The 24635-nt window shown below is 47.2% G+C and overlaps 1 protein-coding gene across 5 annotated transcripts in view; it reads right to left on the bottom strand.

Moving 5' to 3' along the window:
* The window catches only part of ZMYM3 (zinc finger MYM-type containing 3), a 1331158-nt gene that overhangs the window by 872191 nt on the left and 434332 nt on the right, over window positions 1-24635 (bottom strand). For all 5 annotated transcript variants that reach the window (XM_069612373.1, XM_069612372.1, XM_069612371.1 and 2 more), the window contains exon 6: window positions 16785-16977. In XM_069612373.1, the coding sequence (XP_069468474.1) occupies window positions 16785-16977 (193 nt within the window). The remainder of the gene's footprint in view (window positions 1-16784; window positions 16978-24635) is intronic.

Genomic DNA, 24635 nt, shown 5'->3' with positions numbered 1-24635 from the left:
CTGGGTCTTTATGTACTTGTTCAGCCGCCGTAGATGGAGAATGGGTTTCCATCCCCCGATCATCTTTTGTACGAGGAAGTACCTAGAGTACACTCTGGAGCCCCGGAGTCCCTTTGGAACCAGCTCTATCGCATCTTACTTTAGCATGGGCCGAACCTCCCGCAGCAGCTGAGTGATGTGGTTTTCCTGTCGGGCCACCGGTGGTATTCGGCAACACTTTCGTTAGAATTCTAGAGTGTCTGTGGGCGAGAGCATCCAGCATCCAACGGTCGGTGGAGATGGTCTTCCACACGCTGACGAATTGCACCAGCCGGCCTCCTACCGGGGTGCATGGGTGGTGGTGGACACACGTCCTGGCCAGTTCATTCCTGCTTGGAGGTTGACGGGCTGCCTTGCGTTCCCCGACGACCACAGTGTCTGCCGCCGAAAACCTTGGCGCAGACCCTGTAGGTTTCTTAGGCAGAAGAGTGGGAGAGTTGGCCACAAGAGGAAGAACCCCTGCCGAAACCCCTCGAAAACAGTCTGGACTTGCCTCCAGAGGACCGAAAGGATGGCAGAGTTGCTGTAGTGTGCCTAGGGCACGTGCCGTTTGTGTGTCAGTCTTGATGGCCGGGAGGGACACAACCCAAACAGATTGTCCCTGTCGAAAGGCCTGTTCAAAACCCTTGTTTGGACCTTCCATCGAAAGTTGGTGGCTTTGAGCCAGCCACAACAGCAACAGCAAACGCCATTGCCCATCTGGTGTAAAACCGCATCTGCGATGTTCATGGCCACTGAGATGGCGTGGTCCGATGCCACCTCGCCCTCTAGGAGAATCTCCAAAGCCTCAACCCTCTTATCCGCGGGGAGGAAGTCCAGGAGGAGGTGGCGGGGGTGGAGAGGGAAGAGAGCTTCAACCCCAGCTCCCTGTCTCATCTTGCCACGACAGAGAGGGAGTTGGGCAGCCTTGCCGGTCGTTGCCCCAGAGTAGATCACCTTCCTGCCCATCTAATCCAATTTCTTCCCATTGCTGTCAGGAGGGGTGGACGGCCCAGAAGACGTCGAGCTCGACAATTTTTTCTTGGCCGCTGCGGAAACCACCAAATTCAGTGACAGGACCGTAAGCACTGGGGTGCAGAGTTCAGCACCCTGTACTACTTCTCCAATCGGTCCCTCTTCGCTGGGGCTGTAGCAGGGTTCTTCATGAGATTCAGCCCTTCATCCCGAATGTCATCCATCAGGGGGGACGGAAAAGATGGTCTTCCTCTTCGCCTTGCAGCACTGATACAAGAAGCCCTCCTTTTCACCCGGCGTAAGCTGGAAAAGCTGCGACGCTCTGGAGATCATTGCGTGGAAAGATTCTATCTCGACTGGAGGAGAGGATCTGGGCGGAGGCGACGGAAGGTCCCCCATTCCGCTGTCATCCGTGCCTGTTGTCGCCGTGTCCGACTCAGTTTCCATATGGGGAGAGCGGGGCGGCAGTGAAGGGGGTGTAGAGTGGAAAGGAGGCATCAGGTGAGTCCTCTTCTTGACCGGAGGTTCCCCCGTTGTCAACGGGGTGGCCGGCGGCACGGGTGGAGCAGGCGGCAAGGTCACCGGCATACCCCTCTGTATCTCAGACACCAGAGTATGCAGGGTAGAGAGGATATCGACTGAGTGGTCTCTAGGTGGAACCTGGGGTGTACGAATAGGGTCAGGCACCTCATTGTCCTGGGGCCCTCCGTCGCCTTCCTCGGTGGTATCCTTGTCGCCCTTGTCACAGGGCAAGACTCAGTTGTCTCCCTCGTTGCCATTCCCCTCCCGGATGGTCTGGAGGTAAACTAGCTCTTCCTCCTCAGCAGAAGAGATCTCTGTGCACTGGAGGCCTTCAACAGCCACCCTGCCCCCCGCCCCCTTCTGTGCGTCCAGATGGGATGGCCTCGGGAGATGGTCGGCATCTTCTCCGGGGTCTTCTGAAAGGGCTTGACCGCAGCCTCCCTCCTGGGAGGGAGGGTCACCCTTGCCGACAGGTGCACCCAGCGGGTCCACCCCTACGGCCTTCGAAAGAGACGCCACAACCACCTTGATGGAGGGCGCTGGTTTGGTTTGGTGCACCTGGGCCTTCACGGCCAGGCCAGGCCCCTTGTCCTGCTTGGCCTTCTCCTTATAGGCCGGGTTGAGCACTTGGCCCCCCGTTGGCCTTCTCCGACTAGGATATGCTGGACACGGTACCCTGTTTGTCCTTGGTCATCTCCGGGATCACCTTCAGCTTACCCGGGTGATCCGACTTTCTCTAGGATGAAGATCCTGAACGTTGGCTTGAGAGCGATGTAGAAGGTGATAATGAACACGCCCGGTCAGTCGCGGGACCCGCAGCAATGTCCCCCCCCCCACCCCCCCAACAGTAGCAGACTCGCAGTGCTTGGCCTTCTGTTGGACCCCATGGGTGGGGAGCCCTCAACGGACTTAGAAGCCTGCTGGGTCTTCCCGGATCCGGGAGAGGCATGCGTCTGGGTGCCACCTGGTGCAGAGGCCTTGGCCTGCAGTCGCCACTCCAGACGTCTGTGCTGATCCTGCAAGGTGCGCTTCTAGAACTCACAGCAGAATGCACAAGCCTCTTTATGCGTCGGGGGCAGGCAATACAGGCACTGGGAATGTTTGACGTCCATGTATACATTCCGCAAACCGCAGTCAGTGCAAGGTTTGAAGAGGCTCCTTCCTTTCGGACATGATCCACGCGGTTTAGGCCTGAACAACCTTAAGGAAGCCTCCAAGAAGAAAACTATGAAATACGCCCTTGAGGAGCACTGAAAAATCCAAGAACAGGTACCCGTTTAGTTGGAAGAATGAGCGATGGAGCACACTGGCTCGATTGACCGAAAAATAGAGTTTAACTATACATAAATAGCAAAAAACGCAGTAAAAGCTCAAGAGCTAAGCACAAGCAGTCCCAACACTTGTACATACGATAAAAATCTGAAGATGGCTGCCAGAAGAGGCTTAGGTAGAGGGCAGTATAACCCAGAGCTCAGTGACTGGTTGTTAGGAGATTGACAGTTCAGAAACACTTATTTTACTGAGGCTTCCCAGCCTGACGGGGAATATTCATGAGCATGTGAATCCATGCCAGACGCCATGCTGGAGAACTTTTCTACCGACGGCGGCCAGCTTCTTCCCCTTGCCGTCCAGGGCAACGGAGGCCGAGGACGACGGGTTGGATGACTTCAACGCAGCTGCCGAGACCACCGAATGTGGGGATGGTTGTGACAGCAGGCACTTGGGTGCAGACTCCCTTTGTCTCCTCCAGTGTAAGTTGGAAGAGTTCCGACACGCGGTCGGTCAGAGTGGAAGGAACCCACTTCGTCCGGGGGAGAAGCCCTCTGGGGCAGAGAGATGCCACCGGTGTCTGTAGTCTGCATGTCTGTCCCCCAGGGGCGAAATAGGTGGCTGGAGAGGAGGCGTAGGGTGCCCCTTACTTTTCTTTGGCAGTGGTGGCCCTGCTGTTAGCGGGGGTAGTCTGTGGCGGCATCCTATTCTGCATCTCCGACACCAGCGTGTTGAGGGTCCAAAGAATGTCATGCGACAGATCTTTGGGAGGTGCCTGGGGAGTAGGGTTGCTGGGCCCAGCACAAATGTCGTCCCTCCCGACGTCCTAGTTGTCACAGTCGTCGCCACACCTGGCGGAAACCACCTCCGACATTCCCATCATCGTCCAACACCTTTTCCTGATGGTGTGAACGGAACCCCGGTCCTCCACGTTGGAAGATGAAATATCCGTTGCCCTGGAGTACTTCACCCCATCCCCCTTCTTTGGGTGCTAGTGGGGGGGGAGGCGGTCTCGGGCTAAGGGACGGCATCCTCTTTTCAGGGGTCTCTTTTTTTCAACTGGTTTGGTCGAAGCCTCCCTCCTGGGAGGGTCACCCTGACTGCTGTGGGGTTACCCTGTACCAGGTCAGCCCTCTTCACCTTCGAAAAGGCGGCAGCCACCAGCTCGATAGAAAAGGACAGTTTAGCCTGCATCACCTGGGCCTTCAAGGACAATTCAGACACCTTGTCCTGTTTGACCATCTCCGGTTTATCTCCCAACTTCCTCAGGGTAGCCGACTTTCTCTTTGACTAAGAGCTGGAGCGATTGATGACGCTGTAGATGAGGAGCGGACCCTGGCCGACACAGGACTCTGCTTGTGCGGTGCCCCCGACGGAACCATACTCATGGTGCTTGGCCTGGTCTTGGGCCTCCACGGATGGAGCGCCCTCAAATGACTTAAAAGCCATCTACGGCTGGCTGGATCAGGTGAAGGCCTGCCCCTGAGAACCACACGGGGAACGGGCCATGGCTTTGAGCCACGCCACCAGTCTGATGTGCCGAACCTTCATAGTGCTCTTGGTAAAGCCACAACAGATCTTGCAATCTTCTTCCTTGTGCGACGGATGAAGAAAATAAAGGCACTGGGAATGCTCGCCTTCTATGAAAACATTAGGCAAACTGCAGCTCGTGCAGAGCTTGAAGAGGGAAGCTCCGTCCTGCTCCTTCGACATGGTGCGGTGTAGGCCCGATGACCTTCTGGAAACTTCGAAGAAGAAACACTTGACGATTCCACCCTTGAGGGACGATGCCGATAAACTGATCGACATTAGTCGGATGTAGAAGCGATGGAGCACACCGGCTCAAACAAAAATAGGATTTTACTAGCCAAAAAAAAAAAAGCACAAAAACGCAGAAAGCTCTAAGAGTGAAACACACGGACTCCAAACACTTGAAAAAGCAGTAAAAATCTGAGGGGCGTAGGGAGAGGGCAGTGATTGGCTGATGAGTGTGACCAAAAGCTCAGTGATTGGTTTATAGGAGAAAGTTTGTAAACGAAAGAGAAACTTTCTTTTAAGGAGGATTCCCGGCCTGACAGCGAATATTCATGAGCGTGTGAATCCATGCCAGCCCAAACCTGGAGAATTGTAACTTCCTTTGCCAGTTGGAAGAGAGTTCCCTAGCAATTATGGATAATCTGGGATGGACAGGTCTCCTTTGTTGGCTAACCCCGAGAGATCAAAGCAAGCCCTGTCTGATTATGACTGGGTTTGTACTACTGATTGTTTTAATTTGTATCCATCCCTGCACTATTTGATCATAGAAGGCGGGTGGCCGCCCTCCGATCAATGATTCTCACGCAGTTTCTGAATATTCATTACAGAATGATTCTGAGGTTAAGATGGACGGTGTGTTGTGTAGTGTGTTTGGTGGAATTGGTGGGGAAGGAAGAACTTTGCCTGCCGCTGTCTTGTCTGATACGCTGACCTCTCAAAAGTCAGCTTTCTATCTTCATTAATTTGGATTCAGCAGTATCACTAAATCACCACGCATGCACGGAGCGTTGCGCAGTGTGTTTGGTGTTTGTGGATTGTGGACTCATGGAGCAGAGTAGTACATTTGACGCAAATCTAGGTAAGAGCTTGCGTTACTCCTGCTCTGAAGCTCCTCTCCACCCTCCACGGTTCATTAGCACTGCGACATACCAATCTATCCATTCCAGCTTAATAGCTACAGAGTTAGTGGACTTTCCTTCAACCTTGAACTTTTCTATAATCAGTTTCAGCATTTCCCCGACACAAAGTAGCTAAATGCCGGCAGGAGCTCTGTTGTCAATATCCTACAAGTGAAAATAGTATCCTCACAGTGAAACTACTTCAACGTGTAAGGTGAACTTTCCAGTAAGGGAAGTAACTGGACTTCACTAATAAATCCCTTTCTTATGGTGTCTGAGTTTGTTGAAACTCCCTGATTGGGTTGTTGACTTGCTGTTCAAAATCACCCTTATTAGCAATGTGTTGTATGCACTAGGGCAACTGCGGGCCTTGCGCCTTTGAGCCCGGACTGTTAACAGTGAAAACATTGACTCTGGAGAATTGTGTATTACAGCCACATGTATTGAAGGGGGAGGGTGACTGCAGACTTCATGTCTTTCAGCCCTCACGCTGTTTACCGTTTTATCTGTGTCAGCTGTTTATCTTCTTAGCTGGTGAATGTGTACTTTAACTGCCCTGAAACCTATAATTGGTGCACTTTCACTATTTGTGCCACTTACACAAATAGTTTTGGTACAGAGGTGACTGTAGGTTTGCCTTTGAGCCTCATCAGAACTACTTGCACGTAAAGCTGTGAATTTGCTGAGAGTGGCAAATCGCGTATTATCAATGCATGCTTTTGCATGGGGGCGATTCCAAACCTAATTTTCGGACCCCTCACGCTGTTTATTGCTATTTTGTCTGCCAGCTGTTTAAGTTGTTAGCCGTTGATCACACATCTCAACTGCCCTGGAATTTTCAACTTGCGCAGTTTCATCAAATGTGCCATCTATTCAAAAAGCTTTGTGCGGAGGTGACTGCGGGCCCATATACCCATGAGCCTCCGCATGTTTGTGTATGTACAATAGTTTTTTCTAGGTAACACTGTCGAGCTGTGCGGTACCCAGTCTTTTGGATCTCTTGTGATTAGTGAATTCCCCTGACTGGGAAGGTGTGTTATTGGAAGTGTTGGGCTTCATCCGCATTGGTGTACCGAAGAAACATTGTCAACAGGCTTAGAAGCGGCCGCAAATTGTGTGAGCCCTTACCTGCCATGACTTCAGGTGCACAGCAAGGGGTGATGGATCTACCCAGTTTAGCATGCCCTAATGAGCCTGAAGAGATCACAGAGGCAGGCACCCCTGTATGTGAGGAATTATTGCCTGCCTCTTCCTTCCTGCAATCCCAAATACCAGGGGAATTTAAATGTGTATGAATCCGGTAATATCCGAGGGTCATATGGTTGTAAGGCCTTAGGACCCATTGCCTGCCTTAAAAACATTTAAAAGGAAAGAAATGAATGTATCAGATCAAATGGAACTCAATGTACAATCAAATGTTGTAGCATTATCTGATGAAGAAATTAATGAACGCACTGAGATGCTTAAAAAATGGGAATAGAGAGTTTCAAGAGTAAACTAAATGATGTCTCTATGATTGCCCCTGCAATCGAAGCTGAGCTAGGGAAACGCATGTGGTTTTCCCTTGCACCCTCTATACCGGTCAATCTAAGTGGATGCGGCATGGAAAATGTACAATTGTTTACTAATTCTTCACAGGGACTAGTAGGATTGGGTAGAGGTAGCTTTTGCATGAAAGACCATAATGCCGACTACTCCACAGGGGACTTTGGTAATTGGAAATTCTAAAACCTATGGCAGCCTTAATTCTCTCGACCACGATATTGGTAGGTCTATGCAGCATTTAGAGGTTAGCAATTTAGAAGCCCATGTAACGGGAGGACAGTGCACCTTGGATTTGCCTGAAGCATCTATAATGCAACCGGCAGCTGTAACTTCAGGGACCTGAGACAGGTATCACCAACCAACAATGAGGGATGTGCGCCCGAAGATCTGGTCATGGCTGGCCAACATCCCTTAGACTCCTTGGCAATGGGCACAGATTTGCTGGTGTTAACACGGATATTAAATCTACTCGATAAAGGTCATGAACAAACCCATGCCGAAATTGGAGTTTTGAAGGGGGATCTTGTGGAAATCTTATGCAAAATTAATAGAATGGAAGGGCTTCTTTTTACTTGTGATATGGTGGCTGCGTTAACAACTGGCAAAAATAACCCTAGCGTGCAAACATTGGACAGGGCTGCCCAAACCCCTCCAGATCATAGGATGTTAGCCAATCCAACCAAGTCCTTTGCCCAATTAGCTGCTACCAATTTGACCCATGGTGAACCTAATCTGCCAGATCTAGTGACAGACCTTACTCAGCTTGTCACGGCAACTCACTGGCCATTCAAAATATTGTACAGTCCTTAAAGGTGACCTCAAATGACAGCTAGCCAAACCCAAATGACCCATTTGGCGAAAAGCTGGGCTACATAAAGGAGGCCTCAGATAATGAACCGATTGATAGTCCCACAGCATTAACCAATTTGATGCATTTGGAAGGTGAGCCTCATGTTAAGCATGATTGTATTGCTGTGGTTCCGCCGGTGGTGGAAGACACGAATATCCTGGTTCCTGTGCTGTCTCGAAAACAAACAAAAAATGGCCGTCAGGGCATTAAAAGGAGCAGGCCGACAGAATACATCTCAGTATAGAATCTAAAAAAAAAAAAAAAAAAAAAATTAAAAATGAATTTCAAAAGAAAAATCACAACCATGCTTCACACGTTAGGGTCATCTGCAATCTATCAAACTAAGATGGGGTTATTGACTTCCATCAGCTGAATACAGAATCCAAACATTGACCTGGTATTACCACCAAAAGCAGTGAAAGGTAAAAAGAAATCACAAAAGATTCCGTCACAACAAAGTACAGTGGAACCTAGTTCTCATAAGAAAGAACATCTGTTCAGTGATGGGTCCTTCATGCATGACCAACATAAGCAATCTGATTTACTGAAATGTTATCCGGCCCTTGAGATAAAAAAAAGCATCTGAGAATCAAGGGTATAGTTGGAATACTACCTGCAACCCCTTTGAATCCAGGTGTTATTAACTCAGCAGGGAACCTGGATTTAAGGGTGATGCCTATGCCTAAAGAACAGAATTGATATGAATCTAAAGCCACCTGAATCCAAAATAGCGTACCGGTAAATTCAGCTGCCGCAGTAGGTGCAAAGGTGGTAGCCCATACTGATCATGTAACCCCTGAACTACCACCCCAACTCAGCATTAATTCCTTTCATAGGCATCCAGAAGAGGGACAATCTGAATGTGACATGGTACTATCGCCTGAAATGCCATATATTATGGGGTGGGAAGCAAAGGAGGGGCCAAATGGGAAATCAAGCTTAAATCGCTCTGCTTTCTTGAGAGCATTTCAAGCGATTCCACCTTTGAGGACAATCAGATCAGATAATATTGACCGAATCCCGTTATCCTCCCAAAATCGGCATCAGATATGATATGGCATTTTTAACGCGCCTATACACAAGTGTTTCAAGGCGCGACGAGGCAAGCCAGGTGTCATTCTGATCGAGCAAGTGCAAGGGTAGGGAGAAAGGGAAGAGTGCAAGGGGAAGGGAAAGTGCAGTACATGGGAAAGAAGAATAAATACGATAAATAAAATAGCCTGATGGTGGAGAGTGCAAGGTAAGAGCAGACCTAAGTGCTGGTAAGGGGACTGAAGGGATTTCAGAACCAGGCCCCAAGTGCAGGGGGGGTGCCAGGGAGGCAGGGCAGGTGAGCAAAAGGCGGTACCTGGCCCCAAGATCAGAAAGGGTGGCCAGGTAACCGGTGCAGAATCGGCAGGGAATTTCAGCAGGGGAGAGAGGCAGAGAAAGAAGAAGCAAAGAGGAAGGTTTTGAGGTGTTTCCAGAACCGGAGATGGGTCTCCTCGAGTTTCAGGGAGGCAGGAAGGCTGTTCCAGAGGGAGGCCCCAGCCGAGGAGCGAGACTGACCACCAACTTCTTTCTTGGAGAAGCGGCTAACCCTAAAGGAGTTGGAGGCAGATGAGCGAAGAGCCCGAGAAGGAAGGTATTTATGAAGAGAGAGTTGAAGGTAATGAGGTCCAAGGCCCCAGAAGGCCTTGTGGATAATGCAGAGGGTTTTGAACGTAATCCTTGCAGCCACTGGGAGCCAGTGCAGAGATTTCAGTCTGGAGAGATAAGATCCCTGGGCTTGAGGCCAAGGACAAGTCTCGCAGTCCTGTTCTGGATAAGTTGCAGAGGGCAGAGAGTAGAAGCAGGCAGATTTAGATGGAGGCTGTTGCAATAGTCCAGCTTAGAGAGAACCAGGGCTCTGGAGACGGTGAGCTTCTGGGGGAAGGAGAGGAGAGGAAGAATACCTCTGAGGAGGTGCAGCTGGTAGTGTGACTGCTTAGAGACGGAGATGTGAGGAGAGAAGAAGTGTTTGTGGGAGTCGAAGATGACCCCGAGGTTTTTAGCCTTGCAGGTGGGAGCAGGAAGAGGGCCAAGAGAGACCGGCCAGAGAGCTGAAGGGAAGGAGGGTGAGGGCGTGCCGATGAGTAGAATCTCGGTCTTACTGGCATTAAGGCAGAGGTTGTTGGCGGCACACCACTCCTGGATAGCAGAAAGACAGTCGGAGATGAGGGAAGGGGAGGAGGCCGAGAGTAGCCTGAAAATGAGTTGGGCATCATCCGCTTAGCACTGAAAATTGGGGCAGACGGCGGCGATGCGGTGGGCAAGGAGTGCCAGGTATTGGTTGAACAGCCAAGGGGAGAGGTTAGAGCCCTGGGGGACACCACAGTTCGAGAAAAAGATATCGGAGAGTTGGACCTGGGAGGGTCGGTCAGAGAGGAAAGAAGTCAGCCACACCAGAGCCTGTCCAGTGATACCCAGGATGATTTGTGGATCCCACTCATATCACTAAACTGATCTGGGAACAACGTGATGATTTTGAGCCGATTGGGCTCTCACTATATTTTTCCATCTGAAGCGGAAGCAACTAGCTTCCGCTTCCTCCTCCTCCTCCTCCTCCTCTTCCTCCTCCTCCTCCTCCTCCTCCTCCCTCCCTCCTCCTCCTCCTCAAGAGCGTGGTCCTAGGGGTCCCATCTACAGGACAAATTTCCCCTCAACTGAGTGATGACCAGCTTAAGCAACTTATGATTGTTGCTACTGCACCAACAGGGATTGTAGGGTCAATGCCATCCACTTCCACACAGCCCAACGTGCAGAACTTGAACAACTAGAATTATATTACAGGGGTGACCCTTAGGTCGTGGAATTCGCGTGGCTCAAGACATTTTTTGGCTTGGGCCACGCATCTTGATATTGATACATGACCTATTGTTATTCTCCTTCAAGAAACTATGCATTTAACTCGGTTTGTTGTGGAAGGTTATGATACTTACTACCAGCCGGCTAAACGCAGTTTATTGGATCGCCCCTCTGGGTGTCTTGCAATATTAATTGATAAAACCTGCAAAATAGTGTCTAAATTAGTTTTTGCCCATGAGGTTTTTCTTGTAGTGGAACTATCTCCCAGGGGCAATCAATAAGGGAATCCTGGTTGTAAGTTTATACTGGCATAGAATGGTATCTCCCTTAGCCGATATCTTTGATCTGCTCAACCGGATCTTGGAAGATGAGATTTCCCGTCAGCCGTTCTGGAGTTATTATTGGCGGGGAATTCAATTCCATCTGCCTAAATTTAAGATAGCTTGGTGATGATCGCTTGCGAGGTTTGCCCTGTCAGTCTGTTCTTAATGGTGAAAAATGGATTGTCTACTTCATGTCCTGGGATATCCAAATCACTAGCCCTTCATCCAATACCTATGTTTATACCTGGAGCAGAGGGTCGGCACGCTCTTTGACTACTTCTTTGTATCAACCAGTTTGCTGTACCTGGTACAAGCAGTACTCATTAGCAAATGTGGTGTAAGTGACCATTTTACCATAAATCTCACTTTGAATATCTCTAAAATAATGTACAAATCTGTGACTGCTTTAGCCCTTTTGATAATAGATCGGCCGCATATAGCAGTTAGATGGGATTTTAAAACTTGTCAGATGGTACAACAAGGTAAAGGGGATGAAGCATGAACTCCATAGAAATGACAATCAAAAGATGATTCACCATCTTCTTGTTCATGACACAAGAAAGGTGTGGGCAATGCTCAAAGCAATTACTGGGGCTGCCACTACCTTGCACGAGGCTGCCGTTTCCGCCTCCACATGGGTGCATTATATAAAATCCAAATATGCATTGCCTATTGGATTTGAATCGATTGTACAAACTAGATATGGTCTTTTGATTTCAAAATGTTCTCAGTGGGGCGCGCGAGGTCATTCTTTGTGCAATTATAAAGATTAAAGGATCTAGGGCACCAGGACTGGATGGCATTCCACCATGTTTGATCAAAGCAGATCCAGAGCTATGGGCTAACATCCTAAAATTAAAATTTGAATCCATATACTTTACTCGAAAAATGCCCCTTTCTTGGGGTAGTGCAATTACTGTACCTCTCTATAAAGGGAAGATTGACAATCACAATAATTTTAGACCCATTTCTTTGATGGACGCTGCGGCCAAGATCTTTACACTCTTGATCTTGGAAGAAATCCAGTCCTATATAACAAACTTGGACTTATCACGCTTTCAAGTGGGTTATAGGAAACACATTGGCTGCCGTCTCAATGCAGCAATTATGGAGCACTTATATGATCATGTTAAACACTCAAAAACTGGCCAGATTTACATGGCGGCTCTTGATCTTACGACCGCATTCGACAGAGTAATTAGAGAGGTGCTTTGGGAAAAGATGATCAAACTGGGTTTTCCTCTGGATCTGGTGGCGGTTATAGCACTTTTACATCTAAATACCTCATATCAAATAAGTCTGGCAATGAGTGGCGCGGTAACTGATCCTATTGCCACTGAGATTGGCCTTAAACAGGGCTGCAATTTAGTGGCAATCCCGTTTAATCTTTATCTCGTCGGCATGGACACTGACTAGAGTAAGTATGTTATTTTTCCAGTGAAATTGGGTCGATTGGCGCTTAACTGGATTGGTTTTGCTGACGACCTTATGTTTTCAGACCGCACTCTTTTTGGGCTTCAAACAAAACTAAACTTATTTCTCACTTTTGCCCAAAAGCATAATCTCCAAATTAACACGTCCAAGTCATTTAGTATTTCATTTGCTGATGGCAAAAAGAAAATTGCTAGATTCAGTTGGCATCTGAATGGGGTGTGCATCCCGCAGATGCCCTCAATCCGGTTAAACTCTTGCAATTACTTATTCCATATCTGCTTGGAAGGATCTTCTCAATGTCCAGACGAAATCACTTAACTCTCAGATGAAAATTATCTACAATAAATTCTGTCAATTTTAGGTTCTGCCCCGTCTACAATATTATCTTTTGAAAGTTGAACCTATATTGCTATATGCATTGGACATCTGCCTTTTTGACATGGAGGGTTTCCTCGATTTAATACAGGGCAGAATGTGGAAGCAGGTGCTGGGCTTAGCCCTTTCTATTCCAAATATAGATATCTTGCATGAATTGGGGCTTTACCACTTTCAGCCAAATGGCATTGGCGCATGTTGAACAGCTATGTAATAATGCTCCCCCCCACTTAAACACTCCTTATATGAGAATTCGGCGCTCATGTTGAGGGATGGCTCTGTTCCATTTGTGGTAAAATTTGAAAGGAAAATGGAAGTAATCATTCACCTTGCATCGATCAACAAAGAGGATCTTGTGGCGGTCTGCCAGCTTGTAAGCGTAAATTTCAGCAGTATTATTTATGCCTTATGTTACATCAAATCGGCAAGAGTAAGACTTATTATGAATACTCTAAATTTCGTGGAAAATGGGAGGACAGATCTTGCCATTTGGAACTGTTTCCATGTAATCATTCACGCAAGACATACATGCGCTTTAAATTGAACCAGTTGCTTACTAACAAAAGGACTAAAAGTTATAAGCAGGAGGACATAAGCCCAACTTCTGGGCGATGTAGTTTCTGTACACACACCTATGCATTGAAATCTTTAAAGCACTTAACCATATACGGTGAGTTTTTTGAAACTCACAGATATAGGACTTTTGGTTCCCATTTATCCTCGACATCTTGGTTAAGTAGAGAAAGCATATGTGAAAGTTGTATGTGGGGATTTAATCAAAAGTTACTGCTTAAATTGATTACATTTCTGAATGTTATCCAAGCGAATTAGGACTTACAAAACAATCTGGTGTTGCAGATGGAGAATTGAAAGTGTTCAGAAATTTAAATTAATTCAGAGCATTATATACGATATTGGTTGAAAAAAGTGAAATTATGCTTTAAAGTAATATTACATAAATGAAATGTGTTACATTATTTTAGATTGAAAGATGAAATGTTTGATTTTCTTTCATATGTTTTTAAATGCATTTTGTACATTTATGTTTTGTAAAGGTTTTTAAAACCATAAACAATAAAAAAATGGAATATTCTATTAACTAAAGACATCTTGAGAAGAGGAACAATCTCTCAGTTGGAAACCAATTGCAGATTGTCATTTGTGTCAGCACAACATTTGGTCTTTGAATGTGAAGCTCTAAATACAAGTAGGATGAAATATGTACTTAACACACCCGATCGGGTCCATAATGGAAGCCAACAAATTGTGACTATATTTGGAATAAATGTCTTAACATGAGCTATTACAGGTGGTCTTGCTGTGGCTGATTTTATCAAAACTATAAATCTGATTAATCAAATTTGATAAATTGTCTTTTTAATCAAGTGTGATGACAGCATTTGTCGATGTACTTTTAGGAAATTCATTTCTTGCCTTTTCTGATGATTATTTTATCCAATATAATATAAAAATCAAATACACATCAAATTAATACTGTATTAATGGATGTATAATTCATTTTTGTTAAGGTTTTCTGTAAACCAAATACAAATAAAAAAATAAACCAAATTCCATCTAGATACGAGTCATGCTAATCTCCACAATTCTATCTAGATGTGACGCTAGGTTAGCTACACATTTCACAGGCCTAAGGAGAAGCGAAAAAAACTTGTGGCACGGCCACGTTTGGACACCAGCCACAGTTAGTAGCCAAAAGCAAGCTCTTCACAAGAGGTGACGCTAGTATTAGAGTTGTCTTGATGTGACAATGCCAATCTTCACAATTCTGTCTAGATAGGACGCAGGCTAGCATTACAGTTGTCTAGATATGACGCAATACAAATCTTCATAATTCTTCTGAGTGCGACGCATGACTAAACTTCACCTGGATAGTGTGAACAGCCTAAATTAGAGGCACAACAGTAAGTGCAAAACACCTACATTTCAGGCATGTGGATAGAGGGATAACACCCACATATGGGCCATAACTGAAAAAATAAACACCACTGAACAGGTGGTACACAGCAGCGATGGGGTATTCTTAATTAGCTGGCTGGTCTTGGTATGCTAGGTTGTGTAGGTAATCAGGAATACAGTGATTGCTGTACTCCCCACCCAGACCAAACTTCATCTGGTCAGTCGCTGAACACTGTCTGAAGCTGCTTCTTTGGAAGCTGCCCTTTGCCTTGGGGCCCTTAGCCAAAGGGGCTGCACGGGCAGAGGGCTGCTCTAGGGGGTGTGGTTAAGAGCCATCCTCCTGGAGGTAAACAGGGAGGATGGATGACAAAATACAAGCCGGGCAAAGCAAGGGTCTGGGGGGCTGGATTACAAAAACGCACCAGGCAAAGCACGGGGGGGTGGCCAACCAAAAACAAGCTGGGCAAAGCAGGGGGATTGATGACCAAAACAGAAATCTTCCTGGTCCCCAGAGGACACTTTGGCATCCCATGGGGAAACAGCCAATCACAGGCATGGGGTAGGGGAAAAGTCACAGGTGCGGCAGAAAAATTGAAAAAAGACCGATAGTAATAGGCAGCAAAGCAGGGCAATGGAGAAAAGGAAAAATGTGTTTTTTTCATTCTAAATACCACTGCCAAAAAAAATAAAATCCATCGAAAATGTCCTCCTGCGATGAATGGTCGTTGTACTGTGTGTGGTTATCGATTGGTGTAATTATTGCAGTTGGTGGTTTAGGGTGGGCTGAAAGTTAAGATAGCTATTAGTACCAATGTCTGGTCCTGATAGATGGCTGGCTGCTCCTCTTTTGGTACGTGTGGCCCCTGTCGGGAGCTGCTTCTGCTGTTCGCGGGTGGAATTATGCAATTTTTGAGTTTGCATCCACCCGGAGTAAAGGTGGGGGCAAGGGAAGGCGGCGGATGCTGCTTGGGGAAGGTTGAGCTGAACTAGCCCCTGTGTACTGGGTGCTGAGCACTGCTCACCAGTTTCTTTGAGCTCAGCGTAAGGTGGAGTTCAGGCAATAGGGGCACAGAGGGCTGCTTAGGTAGTGCATGTGAATGAGGATTAAGTTGCAGTGCTGGCTGTTATTACTGTTAAATGGCCACCTGCAGACACATCTGGGGCTGCTTCTTTAGGGGCTGCCCTTTGCCTTGGGCCCTTCGCTGCAGGGGCTGCAATGGGCAGATGGTTGTCCTGGAGGGTTGTTTGATAAGGAGCTGAGGCCCAATCAAATGAAGGGTGGGAGGTGTAAGCAGGGTGGGTCAACACAGAAGAGGCAATGGGAGAACGGGTGCATCCTAATGCACAATGCAGGCCTGGATGCCTAAGCAACCCAGCAAAGCTTACTTGGCAGGATGTCCCTGCGAGCCGGAAGCAAAGGCTAGTACTATTTTGGCTAAATGTTGTACTAAACAGAAGATGCCCCTTCCTCAAATCTGCCTTACTGCTTGGTCTACGCTATTTAAGTACGGGGATTAGATTAATTGGGGTTGCAAGAGCTTTACTAACACTTAGGCTACCTTTTCTAACCTCTGCCATAGTGAGTGACTTTGAAAACCCCTCCTGTGTCTATTGTGGGGGATGAACATAAACCATTTAGTCCCTTTGCTGAAACAAAGTTCCTCATCTCCTCTGCCAAAGAATCAGGATACCTAGGACATGCCCCATGCTTTTACATCTGCAGCCCCCACATAGGATAGAAGAGAACCCCTCCTTAAAATGTGCACAAAAAAAGGAAGTTTGGGGGCTAAGAGATACGGTGCCTGCCTCAAAACTATATTGTGCATTTTTAAACTTGCACTAACTTCCAGGGTGGTTTAATATTTACATTAATTGCGCAACAAAACCCAATGTGCTTTAGTATTTTATTATGGCATGCATTCATATTTTGCCTAACAGCGATTCTCAGTTTATGAAACTCACCTTAAATGGGTTCCAGCTTCAATGTTGATAATCAAAGCACCAAACCACAGCATCCCTACAAGCAATACTGAGGGAATACACATTCTCGCAAGACAGAAAAAAGAACAGACTCACCTCACCGGGTTTGTGACAGATGCTGCATTTTTTAATGACATCACCAGTGTCCGAGGGCCGAGGTGGTGGTGGTGGAGCAGGTCGCGCTGGCTGTGCTTCAAACAGTGAAAGACATGCAGAAGTACAAAACTCTTGAAAAGAACCTCCGTCACCAGTCTGTGCCACAACAGAATCTTTGGAGCTCACGATTTCCCTGTGCAGAAGAGAATGGTTTAGCCCAAGTGATAGTGTCTCAGAGGAAGCCAAACAAATTAGGCAGGTGAGCTGGGTTTAAGGTCCCTGGAATACAGGCGTTATAAGAGGCCTGGTTAGGAATCTTGATGACGTTTGCTATGAAAGGATATTGCACTCCACTCAGGAGTCTACAAGAACGCATGGATTGCTTTATTTCATACAATATTGTGCCTCGTATCTAGGTATCATTGTGAAAGTGCATTGCTTTGTTCTCATATCTAGACATACCGAAATAATTGTTTTTATATACTATGTTTCATCTCTCTTTTGGCATCTCGCACCATTTCTATACTAATGACACCCAGCTTATCCTCTCCTCCTCCTCCTCCTCCTCTCCTGACATTCATGATAAACTTTTCTTGCCTTTCTGCTATTAAATCCTGGATGCCCTCTCACTTCCTTACTCTGAATGCGGATAAAACAACTCTTTTCCTCCCTGCTAACACTGTTCCTCCTCCCTCCCCTGCCCCTTCATTTTCTCCCCCCCCCCTTCTCTCCCCATGCCTGTAACCTTGGTCTCCATATTAATCCTCACCTCTCTCGATCTCACCACATTTCTCACTGCTAAAGCCTGTCGCTTCCACCTCTATAACATTCGTAAAATTCGACCCCTCCTTACCTTTCACGCTACTAAACTTAATTACCTCCCTCATCTTCTCCAGACTCTTCTTCTGTTCCTCCCTTCTCTTCGGACTCCCCTATTCTCATATCTCCCCTCTTAAATCCATCTACCACTCTGCCATGAGCTCCCTATGCCTTCTCACCTCTTGACTCCATCACCTCCTCCCTCACCTCTCTAGGTTGGATCTCTTTTCACTCCCAGTTCAAGTTCCTCTGTCTTGTTTTCAAGTCCCTCTATGGTTTTGCTCCCCCTACCTCCTCTCCTTTCCTTCTACACCCCTTCTCGTCCCCTCCGCTCTGCTAATCTTTGCCTACTCTCTCCTCCTTCACCCTGCGCCCGCTCCTTCCAACTCCTTGCTCCCTTCCACTGGAACCACCTCCCCCTTCACATCCGCTCTTCTCCCTCCTACCCTTCCTTTCGGCCTTCTCTAAAATCTTATCTCTTCTACCCACCTCCCTAACACCTCACGTTCCTTTCCTCCTCTCTTCCCCATTACCCTCACCTCTTACTCTTCTTCCTTAACCTCTCCATCCCTACCTCTTTCCTCCCTTCCTCTGCTCGATTCTAGTCTCACCTTTTCCTCTCTTCCCTCACATTCCTGCATTCCCTCTTTCCCCCATTCTTACCTCCTCTAACACCTACTACTCCCTTGCACACCTCTCCCCTCCCACACACTCCTTACTGCTGCAATATTATAAGTTCTTTATACTGTTTTCAGGTTGTGGTTCAATTGTCATCTTATGCTTGCTGTATGTTTATTTGTTCTCATGTAAAGCACTTTGGAGTAAAGGGCTATATAAATTCAATAAAATACAAATCTGGGTGTTCAATTAATGGACAGCACCACATTTTACGCTCCATATTGCCCACAGCCGGCTATACCAAAGTAAAACCATACATTGTTTAACATATGGGCTTCACATAAAGCTAACGCTTTAAAAAGCATACAGCAAGTATTATAAATTGGCCTCTGTTGCGCTCACACAATGCATGGCTACAGATTGTGTCCTCTTACCTGGATGTCTATGGAAAGACGCATTTGTTGATTCCGGTTATATACTGCTGGGTTTCATAGCTGCATGTTTTGATGCCACTGTGATAGCATTGTACCTACTTAGCACCCTTTATATGGCCCAGTTATTCCATTGGGTATACTATTGAGTTTCATAAATGCATGCCACTTTGAGAATACATTGAAACATTCTGTGCTCTTGCCCCCAACTGAAGCCTTTGCATCATGTTCTCTGTCACTTGAATGAGTAGGACACACTCCTTGGGAGGTTCCATAGTCACCCTCAACGCTAGACATTGATAGGGGGGTGGTGGATGACCCTTGGCTATGTGAGTGGCAAATGCTGCGGGTTTGGGTGATTCTTTGTACCAAGCTGCTGGCTTGCAGCTTGACATTTCTACCTCTGCTGTGTGTGGTCATAAATGGGAATCACTAAAAAGCACATTGTATGCGTGTGCTTCATAAGTAGGTATCCTTTATTAAACGGACAATCTCACCATTTCACATTCCACACTTCATTTGATTAAAAGCACACTGTGGTATTAGATCTTTACATGCACATGGCCTCAGGTAAAAGATAAAAATGCTTACCGTTTTTACTGTTGTTGATTAAGTTGCCCAGACCTCAGCAAAGTGACAATGGGACACCCAAGGAAAGACACAAAAAAAAAATAAAGGGCTGTCCTACAAGCGCATACCACCAATACTACACCCATCCAACCGCTGTGGTAGGACAGAAGACGACTGACCAATAGGTGTCATTTCTACAGGGTTAATCAAATCAGAAATAAAAAGACCTAGATATCCCTAGGAATAAGGTTTTTGCCCTACCCAACACAAAACTATGTAGGGTACTAGACTAGACGTCAGTGAGATTGTCTAAATCAACAGTCCGTCCTCCTCCAAATGAAGTCCTCACCTAACGCAGCAAGTAAACTCTTGAGAATCTCAAATTGAGTGCAAAAATACACATGTAGCTTTCACAAAAAAAAAATCATTAAAGCAAGAGAACAAATAGCGCTCGCTCAATTTAAGCCCAAAATCCTACAACTAGGACAACTGACCACACTGCGAAATTTCACTTCCATGACATTTCCACAGAAGACATGTTGAACACACTAGCTTCTATGAAACCATCTCTTGTGCCAAGAATAAACTCCCTCCCAAGATCATTCTTGAAAACCCCAACATCTCTGCTCCACTAGTCACCAAAATATTTAATGCCTCTTTGAGACCAAACAGTCCCAAAAAATATAAAAAAAGGTAACCATCACCGCTCTGGTTAAAAAGCCTAACTTTGATCAACGTGACCCTAACAACCTCAGACCCATCATTAACTGTAATTTCACTCTGAAAGTTATGGATAAGATCGTGTTAGGGAGAATTCTCTGTAAGGCTAATTTCCCAAACCTAGTGAGTCCCCTAGCAGCTTTGCTGGATTTGTGGGGTTTATTTTTTTTCTCTCCTGCTAAGAGTGAGATTCTTTTGCTCCCACTCTTAGACAAGATTTGAGGTGTTCCTTTAACTTTCCATGTGTTTTATGGGCTATGGGGTCTTTTACTCCATAGGGTCTCGTGTGTTTTTTGATGTGGGTTACACAGCACCCTCCGTGCCATAACCCAGGGTTGTTGTAGCAACCCCCTAACAGACTCCATACCCTGGGACTGACTAGGGTCAGTCCCAGGGCCATTGGCTTTGCTAGTCCCAAATTATGAACAGAAACTAGTACAACCCATCATATTGTGGACGTACTGGTCGGGGCAATTCGATTGCCCCAGGGTCTGTTCGAGGGGGCACGTCTCCGTCCCCCCCTGATCGAGTTTTGGCTGGTGGCAGTGGATACTACTTTTTATATTCGACCGCGAATATATCTCTATGGGATTTTCCCATTGTTTGAGGCTACCAACTTTAATAATTTAATTCTTATAGCCTCGAACATACCGCCGGTTTAGTTATTTATTAATTCGCCAGTTGGTATTTTTTGCCAGAACTCTATTCTAAAATGGCGTTTGTGTGCTCTTCTGTGACTCCAACCAAGTTGAGCCCTTTGTTCCACTTTTTGGCAGGCTGCTCCACAGAAGCCTCCAAAAGTGGTGCCACTCTGTCTGGGTACCACAGGGGGTGTGGGAGGGGACTTAGGCACCCTGGACTGAGTTACCTTGGTAACTCAAGTCGCACTCTTGTGTGATTGGCCCAAGTGGTGAGCCGGCCGGCTCACCATTTAGCATGTTTGATTGACAGCTAGGCTGAGTGAATGGGGGTGTGCTGCAAAAAAGCAGGGCTTTGGGGACTGGAAATTCAGACGTCGCCACTGGACCTAAAGAATCCGAGGAGGGAGAAGCTGAGCCGGCCTGCAATGACACCACCACCGGTGGAGCCCTGCTGAACCGTCTCACCACTTTTCCCAACGACAGAGGAGATATCCAGCCCGGAGAGTCTTCTTTCTTCGACTGGTGGGGATAACCAGTCTACCTTCTTTTCGCCTTCCTGGAGCATCTAGTGGCCGTCTAGCCTGTGCCAAGCACCCCAGCAACCGGGAAACCACGTTTTCACCATTACCGCGAACCGAAAGGGTAGTACCTTTGTACCGGAGAACTCTGCGGCTGGTTTCTTCCCTGGCAGTGCAACAACCTTCATCTTTCCTCCACGACAAGGTCTTCTCTTCCTCTGGACGACGCTGCGACTTGCACCCGCATCCAACATCTTTTGCGGTGTCCCTCAGCGTGCCAGTCTTATTCAAACTGTACATACGATTCCTCTGTGAGATGTTAGACAAACTCGAGGTGTTTTTCACCAACTATGCTGATACTCAGCTAGTTGTGGAACTGAGTGGTGACTAGGACAGGGAAAGTGCTATTGTAAATGACCTCTATAACATAGAAAGTGGATGGAACTAAATTGGATGTGTTTTGAACAGTAACAAGACCAAGCTGATCTTTGGTTCCAACCAGGCTCGGGCAAAACTTGCATCAGAATAGCAATCCTTCAAGATCAAAGAATCACATATTGCAATATCGAGCAAGGTAAAAACTTTGGGCATGACATTAGAAGCATCCTTGAACTCAGACGCTCAAGCTATACACGCACGCAAAAACTGCTCATACTTACATTAGACTGCTGGGAGCAATGAAATCTTTTCTTAATGAAAGAAAAGAAATATCACGCCTGGACTACGGGAACGTGCTCCTTGTAGGACCAAGTAAACACACGGTCAGAATAATCAAACAAAAAACAATGTCTGTATGATCACTTCTAAGATCCCAGGCCGCAAACCTCGCACTACTAATGTACTGTTCTAACGACTGCCCCTGTTAGACCACTACCATCTACACTCCGTTCACCTACCATACGCCCCATGGCAACCGTCCGATCATGGTACTTCACTTCGCTATTAACACTGGATTGACATGCGGATGGCACGACTCCACCACATTTCGGTCTGTCAGTAGTGTGGAATCCTCAGTGAACCCGTGATTCATACTATACTGAACCGCCTCTATGACCCCGACCTGTATCAAATTGTTCCTAGCTGAGATATAGTAAATTAATCATGCCTACGGTGCCTCAGTGAAAGTGAAACTAGCCTACTGTGCACTAGAGCAATACCCTTTGTTGAATTGTGTTGCTCCATACTAAGCTGCTCGAGCATATACTAAGCTAACCCTACCTAGCAAAAGTCAATCTAGCCTACTGTGCCTTAACGCTCTGCCTACTGCCTCAAATGGTACTGAACTAAACTAGCCTCTTGTGCATTAGCATTGTGTCCGTTTACTCTGTACCAAGTTGCCTTTACTTATTCAACCTGACCTACTGAGCCTTAGCAATAGTCAATCTAGCCTATTGTGCCTGAACGCATTGCCTACCGCTCCAAATTGTAAGGAGTTAAATCATCCCTCATTGCATCATTGCATTGTGTTATGACCTTTGTTGATCTGGACCAAGTTGCCCTAGCATAGACCAGAGAATCAACCACCCTCACGGTGCCTTTGACTAAACTCTAACTAGACTATTTTGTCTAGCGAACAGCCATAGTATAGAACTGCACCAAGTTAAACTAGCATACCTAGCTCTAGAGTTCTACCTAAGGTATGATCTGCACTGTATTATATTCACAAGTGAGCCTCCTACTACCCACCAACTGGGACTAACTAGCTAGGAGCCATCCTAAACAGCAGACAGACTGCCTTCACCCAATTGCTCAGTGTGCATTCTTTTTCTTTCTATGTTCAGATGCTGAGGGCTTTTCAATATAACCATGTGCTCATGTGTTCTGGGTGTGCAGTCTCTAGCATCCCCCTCCATCCTATTTAACTCATAACAAAGAATTACAGAAGGGGGATGGAACAAGTTACTTACCTGTAACTGTTGTTCTCCAGCATGGATTCACATGCTCATTCCCAGTCGTCAGGCTGGGAATCCTCGGTAAAGAAAAAACCAGTATCAGTTCCGTTTCTGATCGGTCTTTTGTAGTAGTAACCAATCACTGATCTCTGCGTCATACTGACCACAGCCAATGACTGCCCTCTACCTAAGCCCCGCCTCTGGCAGCCATCTTCAGATTTGGTAGCATGTGAAGTGGCAGTATGACCAAGTGAAGAGCCGCAGAGGGGTAGGCGGGAGGGTTCGCATGTGAATCCATGCCAGACCCTTGCTGGAGAACAACAGTTACAGGTAAGTAACTTGTTCCTTCTCCAGCATGGGGTCTGGCATGGATTCACATGCTCATGAATAAAGAATACATAGCAGTACACACATGCACAACCACGGGAGGTGGCAAAGGCTCAACATTAAGCATTACATCAAACTCAACATTAAGCAAATCTTACCTCCTCACCAGGCTCACCTTAGGCGAACAGGTTGCGCAGCACTGCTTGGCCGACCCTGGACTCCTCCCTGGCATCCCAATCGACGCAGTAGAATTTCGTGAAGGTGTGCGTCGACCTCCACGTAGCAGCCCTGCAGATGTCCAGCAAGGGCACACCAGATAGGAACGCTGTGGTAGCTGCGATCGCTCTGGTGGAATGGGCTCGGACGGCCAGGCAGCGGTCGGTTTGCCAACCGATGACAGTACATGATACAGCCGGAGAGCCATTTGGAAATGGAAGCCTTCGAGAGAGCCTTCGCCTGATTGACAGGTCCAAAGTTCACAAAGTTGTGACGTCTTCCGAAAACACTTTGTGCGGTCCACGTAGAACTTCAGCGCTCTAGCCACATCCAGCGAGTGCAAAGTCCTTTCAGCGACGGGAAGAAAACAGGCAACACCAAGGGTTCGTTGAGGTGGAAGTCTGACGGCACCTTGGGCATGAAGGAGAGGTGCGTGCTGAGCACTACCCTCGTGTCGTGAAAAGTCAAGTACGGGGCCTTGCAGGAAAGGGCCTGGATCTCTCCCACCCGTCGTGCGGAGGTGATGGCCACAAGAAACACTGTTTTCCACGACAAGAACTTCAACGGAGCCGAGTGCAGAGGCTCGAACGGAGGTCCCATGAGCTTGGTCAGCACCACGTTGAGCTCCCACGCCGGGGCCGGAGCCTTCACCGGCGGGAACGATCTGAACAGTCCCTACATGAACTCTTTCACCAGACGATGAGACCACAAAGACGTCCGCCCCGTGGTTCTGGTGTATCGGGAGATCGCAGCAAGATGAATCTTGATGGAGGCGTGCGCCAGTCCAGCCTTGGCCAGCGTCAGTAGGTACGGCAGTACTTGGGGAGACGTAATCCGTAGAGGGTTAATAATCTGTGCGTGGCACCAGACAGAGAACCTCTTCCATTTGTGTCTGTAGCATTTAAGAGTTGAGGACGCCCTGGCCTTTGCAAGAACCTCTCTGCAGTCGGCCGGTATGTCGTATCCTCCAAACTCTAACGCTGCAGGAGCCAGGCCTGCAAGTTCAGCGACTCCGGGTCGTGATGGAGGATGGCGCCTCCTTCCCTGGAGAGAAGATCCGCGTCCACTGGCAGCTTGATTGACGGGGACGCTGACAAGT

The sequence above is a fragment of the Ambystoma mexicanum genome, chromosome 5p, assembly GCF_040938575.1.
Source record: "Ambystoma mexicanum isolate Mex_15411 chromosome 5p, UKY_AmexF1_1, whole genome shotgun sequence".
Classification (NCBI taxonomy): domain Eukaryota; kingdom Metazoa; phylum Chordata; class Amphibia; order Caudata; family Ambystomatidae; genus Ambystoma; species Ambystoma mexicanum.
This window is presented reverse-complemented; position numbering and strand designations above follow the sequence as displayed.